The sequence below is a fragment of the Hemitrygon akajei genome, unplaced genomic scaffold (assembly GCF_048418815.1).
Source record: "Hemitrygon akajei unplaced genomic scaffold, sHemAka1.3 Scf000078, whole genome shotgun sequence".
NCBI lineage: Eukaryota > Metazoa > Chordata > Chondrichthyes > Myliobatiformes > Dasyatidae > Hemitrygon > Hemitrygon akajei.
The window spans coordinates 1,884,734-1,910,213 of record NW_027331964.1 but is presented as its reverse complement, the minus strand read 5'-3'; the positions used below and the strand labels follow the sequence as shown (position 1 = coordinate 1,910,213).

Sequence of the window (25,480 nt, the reverse complement as noted above, 5' to 3'; positions counted from 1 at the left end):
GGAGCAGGGGTCGGAACAGGTGTAGGAGCAGGAATGGGATCAGGGGCAGAGGTAGCTGGGGCACTAGTTCCCGAAGTGGTCTCCCTGGGTTTTCGGGTGTTCGGACAATCCCTCCGAAAGTGCCCCACCTCCCCGCACGCATGGCACCGTGGGCGCTCAGAGCTCCAATACACCTGATAACCTAGCCTCTCGTGCCGGACAGTAAACCGGCCCTCAACTTCGTCCTCCTTTTCCAGCTGCATGAATACCTGTCTCCGGAAAGAGATTACGGTACGGAGGGTGCGTATCCTGAATTTGTGCCTGATGGCAGTTATTTCTGACCGTACTTGCCCCAAGCGTGTTAGTGCGGGAAGCAGGTCCTCGTTGGGGATGAAAGGCTTTACGTGACCGAGGACGATGCGTTGTGTGGGAGCTGTCACTAGCTCCATCTGTAAAAAGATGTTCTCCACCGTGATCCCTCTACTGAGGGCCCGATGCACCAACTCATCATTCCTCAGGTAAAACACTGCGTTCCCGAAATCTTTCTCGGTGGCCAAAACACCATCTTTCCCCAACAAGTCCTCCATAGCCTCCGCGCACTTTTCCAGGGTAGTTCCAGTTCACAAAATACATTGCACCCCGCGTTCCACTTTCACCGACCGAAACAGGGCGTTGTCCGAGGCTAGAGAGGCAGCCGCCTTTGCATAACTCCCCGAAGGCCTGCGACTCCCTGTAGACTAGTCCGGCATGTTGCCTCTGTGTCCCAATCGAGAATGATACGGTGGTGCTGCTGCTTATAAAGTCCTGGAGCGAGTTGAGTAACTGGCGGGAAAAGTTTGTAACCGACAGTACCTTGCTGGCTCAGTGCCAGAAATTCCAACGCCAGGAAAGGCTCCGTTATTCCTGCAGAACTTCCAGGCCGTGAGAGGTCGAGACGTCTCAAACGATGTTTCGGCTCCTACACCGAACGAGAATGCCGACGATAGAGATGGAAGGATGTTGTCCCGATGTCAGTGAGGGAACAACCGCGTTTGTCTCCGGTTTTTGGAGCGACCCGGCTTCCCGGCGAGTTGCCGGCGGCCACAGCAGGGAGCTACGCAGTTCGAAGCCGTCAACGAACCCCGTCCAAACTGGCAGAAAAACTCCAAACGAAGCTTCCACTCTAAACCGGCCGCTCACTTAGATGTTCAAGAGACGTTTCAAACCAATTTCCAAGTAACTCACGACCTTCATAAAGCAGTTTTTTCCCCGATTTCTCCCAGCGCAATCAGAACAGCTCCTCTCTGTATCTGACCCCGGGAATGTGTGACGGGACGGTGTGGAGGGAGATTCACTCTGTGTCTGACCCCGGGAGTGTGTGATGGGACGGAGTGGAGGGAGATTCACTCTGTGTCTGACCCCGGGAATGTGTGATGGGACGGTGTGGAGGGAGATTCACTCTGTGTCTGACCCCGGGAGTGTGTGTTGGGACGGTGCGGAGGGAGATTCACTCTGTGTCTGACCCCGGGAGTGTGTGATGGGACGGTGTGGAGGGAGTTTCACTCTGTGTCTGACCCCGGGAGTGTGTGACGGGACGGTGTGGAGGGAGATTCACTCTGTGTCTGACCCCGGGAGTGTGTGACGGGACGGTGTGGAGGGAGATTCACTCTGTGTCTGACACCGGGAGTGTGTGTCGGGACGGTGTGGAGGGAGATTCACTCTGTGTCTGACCCCGGGAGTGTGTGATGGGACGGAGTGGAGGGAGATTCACTCTGTGTCTGACCCCGGGAGTGTGTGATGGGACTGTGTGGAGGGAGATTCACTCTGTGTCTGACCCCGGGAGCGTGTGATAGGACAGTCTGGAGGGAGATTCACTCTGTGTCTGACCCCGGGAGTGTGTGATGTGACGGTGTGGAGGGAGATTCACTCTGTGTCTGACCACGGGATTGTGTGATGGGACTGTGTGGAGGGAGATTCACTCTGTGTCTGACCCCGGGAGTGTGTGATGGGACTGTGTGGAGGGAGATTCACTCTGTGTCTGACCCCGGGAGTGTGTGATGGGACGGTGTGGATGGAGATTCACTCTGTGTCTGACCCCGGGAGTGTGTGATGGGACGGTGTGGAGGGAGATTCACTCTGTGTCTGACCCCGGGAGTGTGTGATGGGACTGTGTGGAGGGAGATTCACTCTGTGTCCGACCCCGGGAGTCTGTGATGGGACGGTGTGGAGGGAGATTCACTCTGTGTCTGAACCCGAGAGTGTGTGATTGGACGTTGCGGAGGGAGATTCACTCTGTGTCTGACCCCGGGATTGTGTGATTGGACGTTGCGGAGGGAGATTAACTTTGTGTCTTACCCCAGGAGTGTGTGAAGGGACGGTGTGGAGGGAGATTCACTCTGTGTCTGACCCCGGGAGTGTGTGATGGGACGGTGTGGAGGGAGATTCACTCTGTGTCTGACCCGGTGAGTGTGTGATGGGACGGTGCGGAGGGAGCTTCGCTCTGTGTCGGACCCCTGGAGTGTGTGATGGGACGGTGTGGAGGGAGAATCATTTTGTGTCTGACCCCGGACCTCAGTGGATTCACGTCGATTTTAACATCGGGGGACAGGCGGGGGTCAATTAGCCTGGAATGGGCTTTGGTGGAGATGAGAAGCTGGGCTCCTAGTCTCTGCTTGTCCGACCTCCCTCAGCCTGGAGCTGAGACGCTACTGTGTCAGTGTGAGGAGCTCCGACCCACTGTTGCAGTGCACAGGGTGTGGAGGGCAACAGAAACCTCAAATAAATCTCGAGTCCGACACAAGACAGGAAGATACAGTGGTTTATTGATTTTTTATGAGAAATATAAATGAAACAATGTGTGAGCTGCTAACGTGCGGGAATAAATAATCTGCTCACAGTCACACACAATTAACTGACCGGCGACAAGGAGTGACCGGTTGAATAATCAGTCCCGTTTCGCACCGTCACTCTGCATCAGGGAACCGATGACTATAAAATCACACTTCAGGGCCGTGTCCGGGATCGCTGCAGATCCAGGGTCACTGCCGAGGGATTTGTCAATTTAACATCATTATATCGGCCAGGCTGCCGAATGCACCGTCCTCAGCAAAGGGGGCAAAAGGATTCTCTCCCGGGATCATCCCCCCCACCCCGGGACACCGGTGTCCCAGACTGAGCCCCGGACCCCGGGCTCTTCCTGTCTGGGTAATTCTGCGGGGTGTCACGTGAGGAGTCTCGCACACGCACATCCGGCGGAAGCTGCCCCGCTGGACGCCAGGCGGAAACACGTCACTGAGGGACTGCTGCGAGCGACGCACACAGCGCGAGTCCCGAGCTGGTTCCGTTAAAACCGTTGGGAATCAGCCCCGGCGCGCGGCCGTTAAAGGGGAGGGCGGGGAATCGGCCAAATGTCGCCATCCCGCGGGCGGGGATGTTCACACATTCAGATGTTCAGATCCACACTGTCAGTCCGGATCTGACTCCCTCCAGAGGCTCCAGTTCCTTGTAGCCGGTCCGACTGAACTGATTCCCCTTCAACCTGAAACAGATGGGAGAATAAAGATGAAATAAACAGATTACACAACAGTGTCAGTAACAGGGGACTGGGGTTAATGTTTCAACAACACTCACGGACAAATATCACCAGAAAACCCGCGGATCCGCTGATATTTTATCACATTGAACATTAACACAAACACTCACTGGATCCACTTCAGACTCGGGAGTTTCAGTATTAGGCGGCGGAGAGCGGGGGCAGATCGGTCTGTCAGAGAGTTTAATCCTAGGTTCAGCTCCGTTAGTGATGGGTTTGTACTGAGAGCGGAGACGAGATCCTCGGCACCAGAATCTGTGAGACCGACATTCCTCAACCTGGAGATGAGAGAGAGTGAGGGTGAAGGACACAGAGAGACAGGAGACGGTACAAATCCCCAGTGTTTATCAGTAACACCATTACTGATCACATTAATGTTCAGTGTCAGACACCCAGTGACTGTAAACACAATCTCCCACAGTCTGGTACTTACTCAAGTTTCTGTATTTTACACTCCGGGTTCCTCAGAGCCGCAGACACAAGTTTCACTCCTGAATCTCCCAGTTTATTAACACTCAGGTCCAGCTCCGTCAGTGATGAGTTTGTACTGAGAGCGGTGGCGAGATCCTCGGCACCAGAATCTGTGAGACCGACACCCCTCAGCCTGGAGATGAGAGAGAGTGAGGGTGAAGGACACAGAGAGACAGGAGACGGTGCAAATCCCCAGTGTTTATCAGTAACACAATTACTGATCACATTAATGTTCAGTGTCAGACACCCAGTGACTGTAAACACAATCTCCCACAGTCTGGTACTTACCCCAATTTCTGTATTTTACACTCCGGGTTCCTCAGAGCCGACACCAGTTTCACTCCTGAATCCCCCAGTTTATTATCACTCAGGTCCAGCTCCGTCAGTGATGGGTTTGTACTGAGAGCGGAGGCGAGATCCTCGGCACCAGAATCTGTGAGACCGACATTGAACAGCCTGGAGATGAGAGAGAGTGAGAGTGAAGGACACAGAGAGACAGGAGACGGTACAAATCCCCAGTGTTTATCAGTAACACAATTACTGATTTTTTTCTTCAGTACGACTGCGCAAGTCGGCCAGTCAGAACAGCGAGAAGAGTTTAAAAGGAAGACAGATTTACAGAGCGAGCGTCAAAGGAGCGGGAGACGGAGTAGGAAGGCTTTAGCTCAACGGGGCTTCGGCGATAAAGGGTCGAGGCGAGGTCGGTTATCTGTTTACAATACAGACAGAGAGTATGTGTGTGAGGCTGGTTTTCTGTGCTCGGTGTCAGATGTGGGAGATCCTGGAGACTCCCAGCGTACCGGACGGCAATATCTGCACCCGGTGTGTCGAGCTGCAGCTCCTTAGGGACCGAGTTAGGGAACTGGAGATGCAGCTCGATGACCTTCGTCTGGTCAGGGAGAGCGAGGAGGTGATAGAGAGGAGTTACAGGCAGGTGGTCACACCGGGGCCACGGGAGACTGAAGAAGTGGGTCACAGTCAGGAGAGGGAAGGGCAAGAAGCAGGTACTAGAGAGTACCCCTGTGGCTATTCCCCTTGACGATAAGTACCCCTGTACAAGTACTGCTGGAGAGGGGTGGGGACAGCCTACCTGGTGGAGGCAACAGTGGCCCTGTGGCTCAGAAGGACAGGGAATGGAAGAGGAAGGCAGTAGTGACAGGTGAGTCTGTCGTTTGAGGACCAGACAGACGATTCTGTGGACGCAGGAAAGAAACGCGGATGGTCGTTTGCCTCCCAGGTGCTAGGGTCCGGGAAGTTTCAGAACACGTCCAAGATATCCTGCAGTGGGAGGGAGAACAGCCACAGGTCGTGGTACATATTGGTACCAGTGACATAGGTAGGAAAAGGGAAGAGGTCCTGAAAACAGACTACAGGGAGTTAGGAAGGAAGTTGAGAAGCAGAACCGGCAAAGGTAGTAATCTCGGGATTACTGCCTGTGCCACGCGACAGTGAGTACAGGAATAGAATGAGGTGGAGGATGAATGCGTGGCTGAGGGATTGGAGCAGGAGGAAGGGATTCAGATTTCTGGATCACTGGGACCTCCTTTAGAGCAGCTGTGACCTGCACAAAAAGGACGGGTTGCACTTGAATGCCAGGGAAACCGATATCCTGGTTTGCTAAGGCTATTGGGGAGAATTTAAACTCGAATTGCTGGGAGGGGGTGGGAACTGAAATGAATTGATGGCGGAAAGGGAGGTTGGCTCACAAATAGAGAAAATTTGGAGACAGTGCGAGAGGGAGCATAGGCAGGTGATAGAGAAGGGACGCTCTCAGACCGATGGTTTGAGGTGTGTCTATTTTAATGCAAGGAGTGTTGTGAACAAAGCGGATGAGCTTAGAGCGTGGATCAGTACTTGGAGATATGATGTGGTGGCCATTACAGAGACTCGGATGGTGCAGGGACAGGAATGTTTATTTCGAGTGCCCGGCTTTAGATGTTTCAGAAAGGACAGGGAAGGAGGCCACAGAGGTGGGGGCGTGGCACTGTTGATCAGAGATAGTGTCACGGCTGCAGAAAAGGAGGTCATCGTGGAGGGATTGTCTACGGAGTCTCTGTGGGTGGAGGTGAGGAACAGGAAGGGGTCAATAACTCGACTGGGTGTTTTGTATAGACCTCCCAACAGGAACAGGGACATCGAGGAGAAGATAGGGAGACAGATTCTGGAAAGGAGTACCAATAACAGAGTTGTTGAAGTGGGAGATTTTAATTTGCCAAATATTGATTGGCATATCCAGAGTGAGGGGTTTTGACGGGGTGGAGTTTGTTAGGTGTGTTCAGGAAGGTTTCCTGACACAATATGTATATAAGCCTACAAGAGGAGAGGCTGTACTTGATCTGGTGTTGGGAAATGAACCTGGCCAGGTGTCAGGTCTCTCAGTGGGAGAGCATTTTAGAGACAGTGATCACAATTCTATCTCTTTTACCATAGCATTAGAGAGGGATAGGAACAGGGAAGTTAGGGAAACCTCTAATTGGAGTAAGGGGAGCTATGAGCCTATCAGTCAGGCTGGAACTTGTAAGCATAAATTGGAAATTGATGCCCTCAGGGAAACGGACCAAAGAAATGTAGAAAATGTTCAAGGGATATTTGTGTGGGGTTCTGAGTAGATACGTCCAATGAGACATGGAAAGGATGGGAGGGTACAAGATCCGTGGTGCACAAAGGCCGTTGTAAATCTAGTGAAGAAGAAAAGAAGAGCTTCCAAAAGGTTCAAAAACTAGGCAATGATATGAATCTGGAAGATTATAAGGCTAGTCTGTCAGCGAGTTTGATATCAGGTTCAGCCCCGTCAGTGATGGGTTTGTACTGAGAGCGGAGACGAGATCCTCGGCACCAGAATCTGTGAGACCGACATTGAACAGCCTGGAGATGAGAGAGAGTGAGAGTGAAGGAGACAGAGAGACAGGAGACGTAACAAATCCCCAGTGTTTATCAGTAACACAATTACTGATCACATTAATGTTCAGTGTCAGACACCCAGTGACTGTAAACACAATCTCCCACAGTCTGGTACTTACCGCAGTTTCTGTATTTTACTCTCCGGGTTCCTCAGAGCCGCAGACACCAGTTTCACTCCTGAATCTCCCAGGTTATTATTGTTCACTCTAAACACAATCAGACAAATTGATGAACATAGTGATTAAAACCGTGGGTCTGAGGGCATTTCTCTCACTCGAATATTTCAGGGAACATTAAACCCTTTATTAATTCACTGATCGTAGTTCCCATCACTGTCAATGTCCCTCACTGCCCAGCTCCAATGAATTCACCGAATGTCAGTAATTTCGTCTGTCGGTGTGACCCTGTAAACTCCACATATTCTCTCTCATTCCCTGATGGTTAGAAAAGTGTTCCTGACGTGAGACAGTCGGAAAGGGCAGGGGTGAAGGGGAGAAAGTCAAACAGTGAGGAAGATTTGAGAATCGGGAAATGTCGATGGGAGATGGAGGCAGAGACATCACCTAAGGTAAAGGATGGAAAGACACAGAAGGAAGCGGATGTGGAGGAGAGATCCCACAAGAGGAAGGGGGATGGGGCAGAGAGATCCCACAGGAGGAAGGGAGATGGGGGAGAGGGATCCCACAAGAGGAAGGGGGATGTTGCAGAGAGATCCCACAGGAGGAAGGGGGATGGGGAAGAGGGAACCCACAGGAGGAAGGGGGATGGGGGAGAGAGATCCCACAGGAGGAAGGGAGATGGGGGAGAGGGATCCCACAGGAGGAAGGGAGATGGGTGAGAGGGATCCCACAAGAGGAAGGGGGATGTTGCAGAGATATCCCACAGGAGGAAGGGGGATGGGGGAGAGAGATCCCACAGGAGGAAGTGGGATGTGGAGAGGGATCCCACAGGAGGAAGGGGGATGTGGAAGAGAGATCCCACAGGAGAAGGGGGATGGGAAAGAGAGATCCCACAGGAGGAAGGGGAATGGGGAAGAGAGATCCCACTGGAGGAAACAGCATGGGGAAGTGAGATCCGACAGGAAGAGGGGGCAAAGGAGCTGAGGTCTCAGAGGATGAAGGGGTTAGGGAAGAGAGATCCCTCGGAAGGAAGGAGAGATCCCACTAGAGGAAGGGGGATTGGGAACAGAGGCCCAACAGCAGGAAGCGGGATGCGGAGGAGAGATACCTCAGGATGAATGTGTATGGAAAAGCCAGATCCCACAGGAAATGGTGTGATAGGAACAGAGTCCCCTCAGGTGGAATGGGGGTGTGGATATGAGAGCCCACAGGAGGAAAGGGATGGAGAAGAGAGATCCCACATGAGGAAGGGAGATGGGGGGAGAGATCCCACAAGAGTTAGGGATGGGGAAGAGATATCCCTCAGGGGGAAGGGGGAATGGCTAAGAGAGATCCCACAGGAGGAAGGGGGACGGGGAGAGAGACCCCACAGGAGGAAGGGGGAAGTGGAAGAGAGATCCCACAAGAGGAAGGGGGATCGGGGAGAGTATCCCACAGGAGGAAGGGGGATGTGGAAGAGGGATCCCACAGGAGGAAGGGGGATGTGGAAGAGAGATCCCACAGGAGGAAGGGGGATGGGGAAGAGAGATCCCACAGGAGGAAGGGGGATAGGGAAGAAAGATACCTCAGAATTAATGTGGATGGAAAAGACAGATCCCACAGGAAGTGTGGTGATGGGAACAGAGGCCCAACCGGAGGAATGTGGATGAAGAGAGATGGCACAGGATGAATGGGGCATAGGGAAGAGATCACACAGGAGGATGTGGGATGGGGAAGAGAGATCGTGCAGGAGAAATGGGGATGACTAGGGGAGATACCTCATAAGTATTGGGGGACGGGAAAGAGAGATTCCACGGGAAGAGGGGGTTGAGAAAAGAAGACCCACAGGAGGAGGGGGGATGGGTAAGAGAGATCCCAGAGGAGGAAGTGATCCCAATGGAGGAAGGTGGATGGGGAAGAAATATCTCACAGTAGGAATTTGATGAGGAAGTGAGATCCCACAGGAGGAATGTGGATCGGGAAGTTAGATCCCATAGGAGGGTGGGGGAATGGGAAGAGAAATCCCACAGGAGGAAGGGGAATGGGGGAGAGAGATCCCACAGGAGGAAGGGGGATGGGGAATTGAGGTCCCACAGGAGGAAGGGGATGTAGAAGAGAGATCCCACAGGAGGAAGGGGAATGGGGAAGTGAGATCCGACTGGAGGATGGTGCATGGGGAAGTGAGATCCAACAGGAAGAGGGGGCAAAGGAGCTGAGGACTCACAGGAGGAAGGGTTAAGGGAAGAGAGATCCCTCGGAAGGAAGGGGGATCGGGAAGAGAGATCGCACTAGAGGAAGGGGGATTGTGAACAGAGGCCCAACAGCAGGAAGCGGGATGCGGAAGAGAGATACCTCCGGATGAATGTGTATGGAAAAGACAGATCCCACAGGAAATGGTGTGATGGGAACAGAGTCCCCACCGGAGGAAGGGGGATCCCACAGGTGGAATGGGGGTGGGCATGTGAGAGCCCACAGGAGGAAAGGAATGGAGAAGTGTTATCCCACAAGAGGAAGGGATGGGGAAGAGAGATCCCACAGGAGGAAGGGGATGTAGAAGAGAGATCCCACAGGAGGAAGGGGAATGGGGAAGAGAGATCCCACTGGAGGAAGGAGCATGGGGAAGTGAGATCCGACAGGAAGAGGGGGCGAAGGAGCTGAGGACTCACAGGAGGAAGGGGTTAGGGAAGAGAGTTCCCTCGGAAGGAAAGGGGATCGGGCAGAGAGCTCAGACTAGAGGAAGGGGGATTGGGAACAGAGGCCCAACAGCAGGAATCGGGATGCGGAAGAGAGATACCTCAGGATGAATGTGTATGGAAAAGACAGATCCCACAGGAAATGGTGTGATGGGAACAGAGTCCCCACAGGAGGAAGGGGGATGGGGAAGGGGGATCCCACAGGAGGGTGGGGGATTGGGAAGTGGGATCCCACAGGTGGAATGGGGGTGGGAAAGGGGGATCTCACAGGTGGAATGGGGGTGGGGATGTGAGAGCCCACAGGAGGGAATCGGATGGACGAGCGATCCCGAAGTAGGAAGGAGGATGGGGGAGAGAGATCCCACAGCTGGAAGCAGGAAGGGGAACAGAGATCCTGCAGGAGGATTTGGGATGGGGAAAATGGATTCCACAGAAGGTAAGGGGATGGTGGAGAGAAACCCCCCAGGAAGTGGGGGGGATGGGGATAGAGGCTCTACAGGGTGGATGGTTAGAGAGATCCCATGGGAGGAAGGGGGATGAGGAAGAGAGATCGCACAGGAGGAAGGGGGATGGGGAAAAGATATCTCACAGGAGGAATTTGATGAGGAGTTGAGATTCCACAGGAGGAATGTGGATCGGGAAGTTAGATCGAAGGAGGATGGGGATGAGAGATCCAACAGGAGGAAGAGGGATGGAAGGAGAGATCCAACAGCAGGAAGGGGGATGCTGAGAAGAGATCCAACAGCAGGAAGGGGGGTGCTGAGAAGAGATCCAACAACAGGAAGTTGGAGTGGGAACAGAGAGCCCAGAGGATGAATTTGGGATGGGAAAGTGAGATCCCACAGGTGGATTGCAACCCGTACCACGTGCTAGTGAGTCTAGAAATAATGCAGCTAAATACGTGGCTGAGGGGATGGTGCATGAGGGAGGGGTTCATGTTTCTGGACAATTGGGCTTTCTTCCAGGGGAGGAGGGACCAGTTCGAATTGGGCAGTTTGCACCTGAACTGGAGGGTGACTAACATCCTTGCCGGTAGGTTAGCAAGTTCTGCTCCGGGGGTTTTAAACAAGGTTGCAGGGGGAGGGGGCAGAGCGTTAGAGCAGATAGTGATGTGGAGGGGGATAATGATCATGCGACGACTGCCTGTATAGACAGATATCAATGGTTTGTCCGTGATAGAAATGTTCTCAGGTGCATCTATTTCAATGCAAGGAGTATTGTATGTAAGGCAGATGAGTTTAGGGTGTGGATTGGCACATGATGATTTCAACATTATTGCTATTAGTAAGACTTGGTTTGCAGGAGGGGCAGGACTGGCAGCTTCATGTTCCGAGGTTACGTTGTTTCAGACGTGATAGAGGGGGAGGGATGAAAGGGGGAGGAGTGGCATTACTAGTCAGGGGAATCTCACAGCTGTGCGTAGACGGGACAGCCCGGAGGTCTCATCTACAGAGGCCGTATGGGTGGAGCTGAGGAACGGGAAAGGAGTGACCACACGAATAGGGTATTATTATATACGGCCCAATAGTCAGAGAGAATTGGGGGAGCAAATCTGTACAGAGTTAGCACACCAATGTAAGAAACAGAATGTTGTAATCGTAGGGGATTTTAACTTCCCACTTATTGACCTGGACTCCCACTCTGTGAAAGGGTTAGATGGCGTGGAGTTTGTCAAATGTATTCAGGAAAGTTTTCTTAATCAATATATTGAGGTACCAACGAGAGAGAGTGCAGTACCTGATCTCCTATTAGGGAATCAGACAGGTCAGGTGACAGAAGTATGTGCAAGCGAACATTTTGGGTCCAGTGACCATAGTGTCATTAGTTTCAAGATAATTATGGATAAGGATTGGACTGGTCCACCAGTTAAGGTTCTGAATTGGAGAAGGGCCAATTTTGTGGAAATAAGAGAGGATCTGGGAAGAGTGGATTGGGATAAGTTGTTTTCTGGCAATGATGTATTCAGTAAGTGGAGTTTCTGAACTGTGCTTACATCCGGAGTTTGCATGTTCCTGCCAGGATTAAAGGCAAAGTTGACAGGGATAGGGAACCTTGTTTTTCAAGGGATGTTGGCGATCTGGTTAAGTAGGTGTTTAGCAGGTACAGGCAACAAGGAACAAATGAGATACTTGAAGAGTATAGAGAATGTAAGGGAAAACTAAAGAAGGAAATCAGGAAGGCAAAAAGAAGACATGAGGTTGTGTTGGCAGATAATGTGAAGGTAATCCCGAAGGGTTTCTACAAGTATATTAAGAGTAAAAGGATAGTAAAGGACAAGATTGGTTCCCTAGAAGATCAGAGTGGTTGTCTATGTGGTCTATGTGTGGAGCATCATGAGGTGGGGAAGATTTTAAATGGTTTTTTTGCTTCAGTGTCTACTCAGGAAACTGGCATAGCGGATATGGAATTAAAGGAAACAAGCAGTAGTGTCATGGAACGCGGCCAGTGAGTGAGTGGGCCAGTGAAGGAGTGGAAATTTGATGCTTTGACTCGAGAGATTCTGGCAGTTTTGGCAATTGGACTGTGCAAATCAAGACAACCAAAATTTGAATAGCTCAGACTCAGCAGAAAGCAGCTGATTGACCAAGCAGTTTGAAAAGCTCAAACAAATAAATAGAGGGGTAGCTCAAGCTGAGCGGCCAGTGAGTGAGTGGAGATTTGAGGCTTTGACAGGTCTTTACAATGCCTCCTGAGACGGTGATGTGCCTTTCCTGTGAGATGTGGCAGTCTTGGGGGAATTCCCCTCTCCCGCAGAGTCACATCTGCCAGAAGTGTATGCGGCTGGGCGATCTGGAAGACCGTGTGAGGAATCTGGAGCAGCAGCTGGATGACTTTCGACTCATAAGGGAGAATGAGGCAGACGTAGGTGAGAGCTACAGGGAGGTAGTCACACCTAGGCTGCCGGAAACAGGTCGTTGGGAGACAGTCAGAGGGGGGAAAGCGAAGGAGAGTAGACAGGTAGTGCAGAGCACCCCTGTAGCTATTCCCCTGAATAATGTTTACCGTCCTGGATGCTGTTGGTGAGGACGACCGACCAGGTGTGAGCTACGGTGGCAGGGCCTCTGTCACTGAGTCTGACCCTGTGGTGCAGAAGGGTGGGACGGAGAGGAGGAGAGCTGTCGTCATTGGAGACTCTATAGTCAGGGGAGCAGACAGGAGATTTTGTGGACGTGAGAAGGAAACCCGCATGGTTTGTTGCCTCCCGGGTGCCAGGATCCGGGATGTGTCTGACCTGGTACATGACATCCTGCTACGAGAGGGAAAGCAACCAGAAGTCCTGATACATATTGGTACCAATGACATAGGCAGAAAGAGGGATGAGGTCCTGGTGTGAGTTTCGGGAACTAGGCAGAAGGCTGAAGAGCAGGACCTCAAGGGTGGCGTTCTCAGGATTGCTGCCAGTACTACGTGATAGTGATGGTAAGAATTGGAGGAGATGGCAGTTGAATGCGTGGCTGAGGAGTTGGTGCAGGGGGCAGGGTTTAAGACTTTTGGATCATTGGGATCTCTTCTGGGGAAGGTGGAACCTGTGCAGATTGGATGGGTTGCACCTGAACTCGAAGAGGAGCAATATCCTTGCTGGTAGATTTGCTAGCATGGTTCGGGAGGGTTTAAACTAATTTGCAAGGGGAATGGGACCCGGAGCGATAGAGCAGTGAAAGAAGTGTATGGGGTAAAGCCAGATCTAACATATAGAGAGGCTTTGAGGAAAGAGAAGCAGAATAAAGGGTATAAAGGCAGGAAGGTAGAAGGGCTAAAGTGCGTGTACTTCAATAAAAGAAGCATCAGGAACAAAGGTGATGAACTGAGAGCTTGGATACATACATGGAATTATGATGTAGTGGCCAATACGGAGACTTGGCTGGCACCAGGGCAGGAATGGATTCTCAATATTCCTGGATTTCAGTGCTTTAAAAGGGATAGGGAGGGGGGAAAAGTTGAGGAGGGGTGGCATTACTGGTCAGGGATACTATTACAGCTACAGAAAGAGTGGGTAATGTAGCAGGATCCTCTTCTGAGTCAGTATGGGTGGAAGTCAGGTACAGGAAGGGAGCAACTACTCTACCGGGGGTATTCTATAGGCCCCCTGGTTGCAGCACAGATACCGAGGAGCAGACTGGGAGGCAGATTTTGGAAAGGTGCAAAAATAACAGGGTTGTTATCATGGGTGACTTTAACTTCCCTAATGTTGATTGGCACTTGATTAGTTCCAAGGGTTTAGATGGGGCAGAATTTGCTAAGTGTGTCCTGGATGGATTCCTGTCACAGAATGTTGACAGGCCGACGAGGGGGAATGCATACTATATAACCATATAACAATCACAGCACGGAAACAGGCCATTCCGGCCCTCCTAGTCCGTGCCGAACTCTTAATCTCACCTAGTCCCACCTACCCGCACTCAGCCCATAACCCTCCACTCCTTTCCTGTCCATATACCTATCCAATTTTACCTTAAATGACACAACTGAACTGGCCTCTACTACTTCTACAGGAAGCTCATTCCACACAGCTATCACTCTCTGAGTAAAGAAATACCCCCTCGTGTTTCCCTTAAACTTTTGCCCCCTAACTCTCAAATCATGTCCTCTCGTTTGAATCTCCCCTACTCTCAATGGAAACAGCCTATTCACGTCAACTCTATCTATCCCTCTCAACATTTTAAATACCTCGATCAAATCCCTCCTCAACCTTCTACGCTCCAATGAATAGAGACCTAACTTGTTCAACCTTTCTCTGTAACTTAAGTGCTGAAACCCAGGTAACATCCTAGTAAATCGTCTCTGCACTCTCTCTAATTTATTGATATCTTTCCTATAATTCGGTGACCAGAACTGTACACAATATTCCAAATTTGGCCTTACCAATGCCTTGTACAATTTTAACATTACATCCCAACTTCTGTACTCAATGCTCTGATTTATAAAGGCCAGCGTTCCAAGAGCCTTCTTCACCACCCTATCTACATGAGACTCCAACTTCAGGGAACTATGCACTGTTATTCCTAGATCTCTCTGTTCCACTGCATTCCTCAATGCCCTACCATTTACCCTGTATGTTCTATTTGGATTATTCCTGCCAAAATGTAGAACCTCACACTTCTCAGCATTAAACTCCATCTGCCATCGTTCAGCCCATTCTTCTAACCGGTATAAATCTCCCTGCAAGCTTTGAAAACCCACCTCATTATCCACAACACCTCCTATCTTAGTATCATCAGCATACTTACTAATCCAATTTACCACCCCATCATCCAGATCATTTATGTATATTACAAACAACATTGGACCCAAAACAGATCCCTGAGGCACCCCGCTAGTCACCGGCCTCCATCCCGATAAACAATTATCCACCACTACTCTCTGGCATCTCCCATCTAGCCACTGTTGAATCCATTTTATTACTCCAGCATTAATACCTAACGACTGAACCTTCTTAACTAACCTTCCATGTGGAACTTTGTCAAAGGCCTTGCTGAAGTCCATATAGACTACATCCACTGCCTTACCCTCGTCAACATTCCTCGTAACTACTTCAAAAAATTCAATACTAGATCTAGTATTAGGTAACGAACCGGGTCAGGTCACAGATCTGTCAGTGGGTGAGCATCTGGGGGATAGTGACCACCGCTCCCTGGCCTTTAGCATTATCATAGAAAAGGATAGAATCAAACGGGACAGGAATTTTTTTATTTGGAGAAGGGCAAATTATAAGGCTATAAGACTAGAACTTGCGGGTTTGAACTGGGATGATGTTTTTGCAGGGAAATGTACTATGGACACGTGGTCGATGTTTAAGGATCTCTTGCAGGATGTTCGGGATAAATTTGTCCCTGTGAGGAAGATAAAGAATGGTAGAATGAAGGAACCATGGGTGACAAGTGAAGTGGAAAATCTAGTCAGGTGGAAGAAGGCAGCATATATGAGGTTTAAGAAGCAAGGATCAGATGGGTCTATTGAGGAATATAGGGTAGCAAGAAATGCTTAAGAAGGGGCTGAGAAGAGCAAGAAGGGGCCATGAGAAGGCCTTGGCGAGTAGGGTAAAGGAAAACCCCAAGGCATTCTTCAATTATTTGAGGAACAATAGGATGACAGGGATGATGGTAGGACCGATTAGAGATAAAAGCGGGAAGATGTGCCTGGAGGCTCTGGAAGTGAGCGAGGTCCTCAGTGAATACTTCTGTTCGGTATTCACCAATGAGAGGGAACTTGATGATGGTGAGGACAATATGAGTGTGGTTGATGTTCTGGAACATGTTGATATTAAGGGAGATGAGATGTTGGAGTTGTTATGACGGGTAAGTCCCCGGGGCCTGCTGGAATATTCCCCAGGCTGCTCCACGAGGCAAGGGAAGAGACTGCTGAACCTCTGGCTAGGATCTTTATGTTCTCGTTGTCCACGGGAATGGTACGGGATGATTGGAGGGAGGCGAATGCTGTCACCTTGTTCAAAAAAGTTAGTTGGGATAGTCCAGGTAATTATAGATCAGTGAGCCTTACATCTGTGGTGGGAAAGCTGCTGGAAAAGATTCTTAGAGATAAGATCTATGGGCATTTAGAGTATCATGGTCTGATCAGGGACAGTCAGCATGGCTTTGTTAAGGGTAGATCGTGCCAAACAAGCCTGATAGAGTTCTTTGTGGAGGTGACCAGGCATATAGATGAGGGTAGTGCAGTGGATGTGATCTACAAGGATTTTAGTAAGGCATTTGACAAGGTTCCACACAGTAGGCTTATTTAAAAACTCAGAAGGCATTGGATACAGGGAAGTTTGGAAAGGTGGATTAAGAATTGGCTTGCCTACAGAAGGCAGATGGTCATGGCGGAGGTAGAACATTCAGATTGGAGGGTTGTGACTAGTGGTGTCCCTCAAGGATCTGTTCTGGGACCTCTACTTTTTGTGATTTTAATTAACGACCTGGATGTGGGGGTAGAAGGGTGGGTTGGCAAGTTTGCAGATGACACAAAGTTTGGTGGTGTTGTAGATAGTGTAGAGGATTGTCAAAGATTGCAGAGAGACATTGATAGGATGCAGAAGTGGGCTGAGAAGTGGCAGATGGAGTTCAACCCGGAGAAGTGTGAAGTGGTACACTTCGGAAGGACAAACTCCAAGGCAGAGTACAAAGTAAACGGCAGGATCATTGGTAGTGTGGAGGAGCTGAGAGATAAGGGGATACATGTCCACAGATCCCTGAAAGTTGCCTCGCAGGTAGAAAGGGTAGTTAAGAAAGTTTATGGGGTGTTAGCTTTCATAAGTCAATGGATAGTGTTTAAGAGACGCGATGTAATGATGCAGCTCTATAAAACTCTAGTTAGGCCACACTTGGAGTACTGCGTCCAGTTCTGGTCACCTCACTATAGGAAGGATGTGGAAGCATTGGAAAGGGTACAGAGGAGATTTACCAGGATTCTGCCTGGTTTAGAGAGTGTGCATTATGATCAGAGATGAAGGGAGCTAGGGCTTTACTCTTTGGAAAGAAGGAGGATGAGAGGAGACATGATAGAGGTGGACAAGATATTAAGAGGAATAGACAGAGTGGACAGCCAGCGCCTCTTCCCCAGGGCACCACTGCTCAGTACAAGAGGACATGGCATTAACGTAAGGGGAGGGAAGTTCAAGGGGGATATTAGAGGAAGGTTTTTCACTCAGAGAGTGGCTCGTGCGTGGAATGCACTGCTTGAGTCATTGGTGGAGGCAGATACACGAGTGAAGTTTAAGAGACTACTAGACAGGCATATGGAGGAATTTAAGGTGGAGGGGTTTAATGGCAGGCAGGGTTTGAGGGTCGGCACAACATTATGGGCCGAAGGGCCTGTAATGTGCTGTACTATTCTATGTTTTATGGAACATATAGAGATTAAAGAGGAGGAGGTTCTTACTGCCTTACAGCAAATAAATGTAAATAAATCCCCCAGGCCTGACATGATATTTTCTCGGACCTTCAGAAAGACTAGTGTAGAAATTGCAGGGGTCCTGGCAGAAATATTTAAAATGTATTTCGCCACAATTGCGGTGCCGGAGGATTGGAGGGTAGCTCAACTTGTTCCGTTGTTTGAAAAAGCCAGCAAAAGTACACCAGGTAATTACAGTCCAGTGAGCCTGACATCGGTATTAGGTAAATAATTGGAAGGTGTTCTGAGAGATCGGATATACAAGGATTTGGACAACCAAGGGCTGATTAAAGATAGTCAGCATGGCTTTGTTCATGGCAGATCGTGTTTAATGAATCCTGTAGTGTTTTTCGAGGAGGTTACCAAGAATGCACATGAAGAAAAGGCTTTGGATGTTGTCTACATGAACTTTAGTAAGGCTTTTAACAAGGTCCCACTTGAGAGGTTAGTTCAGAAGGTTCGGACAGTAGGTATCCATGGAGAGGTTGTAGATTGGATTCGAAATTGGCTGTGTGTGAGAAGGCAGAGAGTGGTAGTGGATCATTGCTTCTCAGACTGGAGGCCTGTGACTAGTGGTGTGTCTCAAGGATCTGTGCTGGGACCATTGTTGTTTGATGTCTATATCAATGATCTAGATGATAGTGTGATAAATTGGATCGGCAAGTTTGCTGATGACACTAAGATTGGAGGCGTTGTGGACAGCGAGGAAGGCTTTCAAAGCTTGCAGAGGGATCTGGAACAACTGGCAACATGGGCCAGAAAATGGCAGATGGAATTTAATGCAGACAAGTGTGAGGTGTTCCATTTTGTAAGGACAAATCAAGGTAGGACATACACAGTAAATGGTAGGGCACTGAGGAGTGCGCAGGAAGAAAGGGATCTGGGAGTTCAGATACATAATTCCCTGAAAGTGGCGTCACAGGGAGACAGGGTTGTAAAGAAGGCTTTTGGCATCCTGGCATTCATAAATCAAAGTTGAGTATAGGAGTTGGAATGTTATGGTGAGGTTGTATAAGACATTGGTGAGGCCAAATTTGGAGTATTGTGTGCCGTTCTGGTCACTGAACTGTAGGACGGATATCAGTAAGACTGAAAGTGTGCGGAAAAGATCTGCGAGGATGTTGCCGGCTCTTCAGGAGTTGAGTTACAAGGAAAGATTGAACAGGTTAGGACTTTATTCCTTGGAGCGCAGAAGAATGAGGGGAGATTTGATAGAAGTATACACAATTACGAGGGTATAGACAGGGTAGATGCGAATGGGCTCTTTCCACACGGATTAGGAGAGATAAATTACAAAAGGACTTTGCTTCAGGGTGAAAGGGGAAAGGTTTAGGGGGAACGTCCTCACTCAGAGAGTTGTGAGAGTGTGGAACGAGCTGCCATCTGAAGTGGAAAATGCGGACACACACTTAAGTTTTAAGAATAAGTCTGATAGATGCATGGATGGGAGAGGTCTGGAGGGCGATGGACTGGGTGCAGGTCAATGGGACTAGCGGAATAAAGTTTTGGCACAGAGCAGAAGGGCCGAATGGCTTGTTTTCTATGCTTTAGTGCTCTATGATTTTACAATTCAATGAAGGAATATGGGGAGGTCAGTTCCCACAGGAAGAAGGGGGATGGGGAAGAGAGATCCCACAGCAGGAAGGGGGATGGTGTAGAGAGATCCGACAGGAGGAAGGGGAATGGGGAGGAGAGATCCAGCAGGAGGGAGGGGGATGGGGAAGTGAGATCCCACAGGCGGAAGGCGGATGTGGAAATGAGATCCCACAGGAGGGAGGGGGATGGGGGTGAGATCCCACAGGCGGATGGCGGATGTGGAAATGAGATCCCATAGGCGGATGGGGGATGGGAAAAAGAGATCTGACAGGAGGAAGGGGGGATGGGGAAGAGAGATTCCACAGGAGGAAGGGGGATGGGGAAGAGAGATCCGATAGGAGGCAGAGGAATGGGGAGGAGAGATCCCACAGGAGGGAGGGGGATGGGGGTGAGATACCACAGGCGGAAGGCGGATGTGGAAATGAGATCCCATAGGCGGATGGGGGATGGGAAAAAGAGATCTGACAGGAGGAAGGGGGGATGGGGAAGAGAGATCCCACAGGAGGAAGGGGGATGAGAAGGGATACCACTGACGGGAAGGGAATGGGAAGAGAGAACCTACAGGAGGAAGGGGAATGTGGAAGAGAGATCCCACGGGAAGAAGGGGGATGTGGTAGAGAGATCCCACAGGAGGAAGGCGGATGGGGAAGAGAGATTCCACAGGAGGAAGGGGGATGGGGAAGAAAGATCCGATAGGAGGAAGAGGAATGGGGAGGAGAGATCCAACAGGAGGGAGGGGGATGGGGAAGTGAGATCCCACAGGATGAAGGGGGTTTGCGAAGAGAGATCACATAGGCGGATGGGGGATGGGGAAGAGAGATCCCACGGGAAAAAAGAGAATGGGAAAGAGAGAACCCACAGGAGGAAGGGGAAAGGGGAAGAAAGATCCCGCAGGAAGGAGGTGGGGAAAAGACATTCCACTGGAGGATGAGGAAAGGGTAACAGAGAGCCCACAGGAGGAATGGTGATGGGGACGAGATCCCTAAGAATCGAAGGGGGATTGGGATAAAAAGTCCCACAGGAGGATTCCAAAGGTAAACGATAATCCTACAAGACGAGAGGATGCAGAAAATTTTTGTACGCGTGTGTTGGGTCTGAACAGAGACCCAGAGGAGATGCGGCCTCGCTCTCTGTGTATCTGGAAGTGAGCAAAGTCACACACGGGGAATGGCAGGGGAGAACAATCTCACAATGGTATTTCTTTCCTTCTCACTGGGACAGTCTGCTGACGGTCTCTTGTCCCTCACCGGGAAGGGGGTGTGAATCTCTGACCCACCTGCTGCAGTCAGTGTCGGTCTGGGTGTCAGTAACAGTGAGAAGGAACATTGTCAATGGACGTGTCACAGGCAGCAGGAAACACGGCCATTCCTGTGATTTACTACCATTAAACCAATGGTCGTTGTTCACTGATCTGATGAAGTCTCCAACATCCCTTCACAAGGAACCACAGAACCCTCCCGTCCTTGGGGAATTACTGACCGATCCCCTGGGCATTTGTCACAATTCTTCACAATCTGATTTATCACAGTTTAACCCAAATCCCTTTACATTGAAATGGCACAATAGAACAGCTTCACAGTTCAGAGTGAGAGATAAATCAAGTTACCTCAACTCCTGGCACTTGTGCAGCCCGGGTCCCAGCCGCTGGATTCCTTCACACTGAATGTGGCAGTCCTCCAGGTCGAGGTGTTTTATTGTATCACAGAGTCCGATGACATGAGACAGGACCGCGCAGTCAATCGGGGTCAGTGTCATTCCACGGAATGAAAGTGTTTCCACAGATCCCAGTGCGGCCTGAGCCAGTCCACGATTCTGAGACTCAAACAGGTAGTGCAATGTGTTCAGAAGCCCCCTTTTACCAGCTTCACTCCTCTTGTTTCCACTCTGACGTTTAACCTCCTCCTTCACCCAGTCAATCACCCGGCAGGTTGTTACATGAGGAAATGGACCCAGAAACTCCACCAGGCCCCGAGCTGTCATTGGGGAGGAGAGACCAGCAACAAAACGGAGAAATACCTCAAATCGCCCATCTGTCGTGCTGTGAACTTCAGTGAGGAATTTCAGGATATCCCCGGGTTGTGGATTCAGGAATTGTGCGACTGCAGCTACAAACTCTTGGATGGTGAGGTGTGGGAATGTGTACACCACGCTCTGGGCAGAATCCTCTCTCTCCAAAAGCTCCATCAGGAACCCGGACAGGAACTGGGAAGGCTGCAGATTGTACTTGATCAAATCTCCATCTGTAAACACAATCTTCTTCTCGGACACTCCTCTGAAGGCCATCTGACCAACCCTGAGTAACACATCACTGGGTGTCTCAATCTCACGGCCGTGGTTTTTCAGGATGTTGTAAATATAGTAGGAATATAGTTGGGTGATGGTCTTGGGTGCTCGCTGTGGGTCCCTGACTCTTTGTGTGAAGAAGGGGCCCAGTGCCAGAGCGAGGATCCAGCAGTAGGAGGGGTTGTAGCTCATGGTGTACAGGATCTCGTTCTCCTTCACATAATTGAAAACAGTTTTGGCCACCGTCTGATCTTCAAAATGTCTGATGAAATATTCCTTCCGTTCCTCATCAAGAAATCCCAGGATTTCAGCCCGGACACTGATCTCCGCCTTTTCCAATAAATGTAACGCAGTGGGACGGGTGGTCACCAGCACTGAACACCCTGGGAGCAGCTTGCCCTGGATTAAACTGTACACAATGTCAGACACTTCACACCACCACTCGGGATCTGGGCACTGGTGCTTGGGATCTGTATCTCTCCGACTGTCCGCAAAATCGATTTTGTGTCTGAATTCATCTAAACCATCGAATATAAACAGTAAACCCTCTGGGTTCTTCCAGACTTCTCTCAGGATATTCCCAAAGTAAGGATACTGTTCCAGAATCAGTTCCTTCAGGTTTATTCGACAATTAATGGTGTTTAAATCTCGGAATTTGAAACTGAAGACAAACTGGAATTGTTGGTATATTTTCCCCGTGGCCCAGTCATAAACAATCTTTTGTACCATCGTTGTTTTCCCGATCCCCGGGACTCCGGCCACTGCTGCTGAACTCCCAGATTTGGATTTACTCCGGGAAAAGCTGCTCTGGAATAACTGATCAGTACGGATTTTTTCCAGCTGTCTGCGGAGCTGTTTCTCTCGATAATCCTCATGGTCTCTGCCTCTTGCCAGCAGCTCATGTTCCACCAGTCTCCGATTTCGAACAGTAGAAATGACCGTGAGCTCAGCGTATCTATCAGCCAGCTGGAAAACCTTCACCTTCTCCGTCATCAGGATCGTGTTCACTCTCAGTGTTTCAGTTTGTGCCCTCAGAGTCTCCTGGTGTTTCTGTTGAACATCTTCCATGGGAACAGAGAACATATTCAAAACGTTAAACGGCTCATCTGACAAAGAACTTTATAACGGTATTCAAGTGTTTGAGATTACATGAATAAATTCAATGCTTCCATGGATATTAGGACAGAAAGTAAAATTCTGTTCACAGACACGGAATTAACAGCAATGGATGTCCCTGAAAATGTCCAATCCTCATGTTCTGGTTCTAGTTATTTGTGAAGGTCAACATTCCCCTGATTGCACTTTGTGAGGAAGCTTAAACAAGCATCACTCCCCACTAACATCTTAACTACATTCTACAGAGGCGTGGTGAGAGTGTGCTGACCTTTTGCATCACAACCTGGTACTCCAGCTGCAGTGCTGCCGACAAAAAAGCCTTGCAGGGGGTGGTTAGGGGAGCAGAGAAGGTTATTGGGGTCTCCCTACCTTCTTCCAAGACCTCTTTCAACGTCGATGCTTCCAGAAGACACGGTACATCATTAAAAACCCTTCACACCCTCTCCATGAACTGTTTGTTCTTCTGCCATCAGGTAAACGTTACAGGAACATCAAAACTAAAACCACAAGGCTACTGAACAGCTTCCTCCCACAGGCAGTCAGACTGCTAAATAGCTGCTCTACCTGACTCTGCTTTGGACACTTTTAACTTGCACCGGACACTTACAACTTGATTTAAAGCGATATGTGGCTGTTGTGTTTATTATTTATTGTTGTGTTTATTATTTAGTGTTGTGTTTGTTATGTTATGATTGCACTGCTCCTGGGAAACGCTGTCTCATTCTACACTGCAGAGCTGATGTACGGTTGGAACGACAATCAAGTTTTTGAATCTTGAATATCCTATTGCAATCGTGACTGCACTCCTGTTACAACAACATTTCACTATATTTAAGGCACTGTTTGCCTCATTAACAGACGATGTTAACGTTGATCTGGTGTGGTACTATGGAGAGCAGGACACTGTGCATTTTGGCCAATCTGCACACTGGGGAGTCACAGGTGCCCACTGCTCTTGCATCAAAACTGGAGCAGAATACGCGAGAAATACTCAAATTGGGCAGCATCTGGGGGAGAATCACAGTGACGTTGCGAATCGATAACCCATCGGAATGACAGGAATGGTTGTAAGGCACCAGTAACCCACCTCTGCCCCTTCTCCTGTCAGAAGAAACGCTTATACCGGGATGAGTGGCTAAACCGCACGTGAACGCCAGGAGATGGACAGAGGCTACTCGCCACTGGGAGCATTTAATAGGTCGTGGCAGCTCATCCGCACTGTCACCCCCCGCCTCCCCCCCGGTTATAACAATCTTAAGCAACCAAGGGGCGCTCTATTATTGACAATGAATCGGTAAATTGGTTTATTATTGTGACATGCACCACTGTAAAATGGAAAACTTTTCTGCATGCGATCCAAATAGATCATTACATCACATCGGTGCAATGAGGTTGTACAAGGAAAAATGGAACAGAATAGTTCAGGGAAACAGTGTTTCAGTTGCCGAGAAAATGCAGTGCAGGCAGACGATAAGGTAGAAGGCCAAAGGATCATTGGGAGGTCAGCGTTGAGTTTTTTTGGGACTATGTTCCTAAACTGTAGAATTCAACACCTTAAACTACAGTACTGTGCAGAAGTCTGAGGTGTATATTAGGACTGACACATTTTGTCTTTTATTTTCTAGTTTGCACTTTATCCCGTTGTGATGCGGTTTGAACGGCATCGTCTGGATGAAAGGTGCTTTATAAATAAGTCATTATTATTATTATTATTATTATTATTATTATTATTATTATTATTATTATTATTATTATTATTATTATTATTATTATTATTTATTATTATCTTAGCCTAAACTGGTAAAACTTGAGGTACAGGCATAGCCAAGCACACTCATGTCTCAGTTGATAGGAGATTTCAGACTATTCTCGTGGTGTATAGTGTTATGGGTTTTCGAAGATTTACACAAGTATCGCCGTGTGGACCTAATTTATTAATACTGTTCTGTAAAGCATTTAGGATGATACCAGTTATTGATATTACGATTGGGATAAATAATTCCCTGTTCGTATTCCATAGTCTTTCATTTTGCCCTTTCAATTCAACATATTTCTGGTATTTTTTTTTACTAATTCATTTCTGTAAGTTATGTGTGTTTGGAATGGCTATATATATATTTAAAAGGTTGCTTTTGCTTGTTTATCCTGTAAAATTACATCCGAACGCAGATCATGGATTATCCTATCTGAAATAATGATCGGACGCAGTATGATATGAAGGACTCTAACTCTAAAAGTGGAAGAGGCTTGTACCTTTAGTAAATGATGGTGTTTTTCATCAGTTGTAGTTTAAGCAATGTTTTTGTGAATGTTGTCCGCCATTTTATTGTGCTTGTGCAAGTAATGAGATTCAGTTGAACTACTGCAGGATCTTGTAAAGTCGGATTGTTTGTAGTTTCTCTTATAATTTTCAGCATATATCGTCTTGGACCTATTAGTTGTTTATTCTGTATTATTGATAACTACATGTGTCAACAACCTTGTCCTGTATTGCTACAATGACCTCTTCTGTTTCTGGGAAGAGGTCTCCAACTCTGAGCCAGGGGCTCGACGCTTCCTTGTCGACATCTATGTCAATAGAGCTAATTGTGAATTTCAGAAAAGGCGAGATCAGGGAACACGACACACCAGTCCACACAGAGGGATCTGATGTGGAAAGATTGAGCAATTACAAATTACTGGCTGTCAATATCTCCGAGTATCTAACCTGGACCCAATTTATTGATGCAACTACAGAGAAGGCACAACAGTGGCTATATTTCATCAGGAGTTTCCAGCATCACTCGAATATTTCTACAGATGTAACTTGCAGACCTCTGTAACTGGCTGCATCACCGTCTGGTTCACGAGGAACGGAGTAAGGCGCACACTCAACGATTCAG

General features: G+C 49.0%; 1 protein-coding gene across 4 annotated transcripts in view; it reads right to left on the bottom strand.

The window, feature by feature from the left end:
• Window positions 1-2,762: 2,762 nt before the first annotated feature.
• Window positions 2,763-25,480, bottom strand: part of LOC140722505 (NACHT, LRR and PYD domains-containing protein 12-like) — a 50,885-nt gene continuing 28,167 nt past the window's right edge. For 3 of the 4 annotated variants that reach the window (XM_073037226.1, XM_073037227.1, XM_073037228.1), the window contains 6 exons: window positions 20,806-22,543; window positions 7,042-7,128; window positions 4,310-4,477; window positions 3,984-4,154; window positions 3,661-3,828; window positions 2,763-3,496 (listed from right to left, as the gene is read on the bottom strand). In XM_073037226.1, coding sequence (XP_072893327.1) covers window positions 3,409-3,496; window positions 3,661-3,828; window positions 3,984-4,154; window positions 4,310-4,477; window positions 7,042-7,128; window positions 20,806-22,543 — 2,420 coding nt within the window. In that variant the 3' untranslated portion in view covers window positions 2,763-3,408. Of the gene's footprint in view, window positions 3,497-3,660; window positions 3,829-3,983; window positions 4,155-4,309; window positions 4,478-6,163; window positions 6,887-7,041; window positions 7,129-20,805; window positions 22,544-25,480 lie in introns of those variants that run through there. The other variant, XM_073037229.1, reaches the window with a different exon arrangement.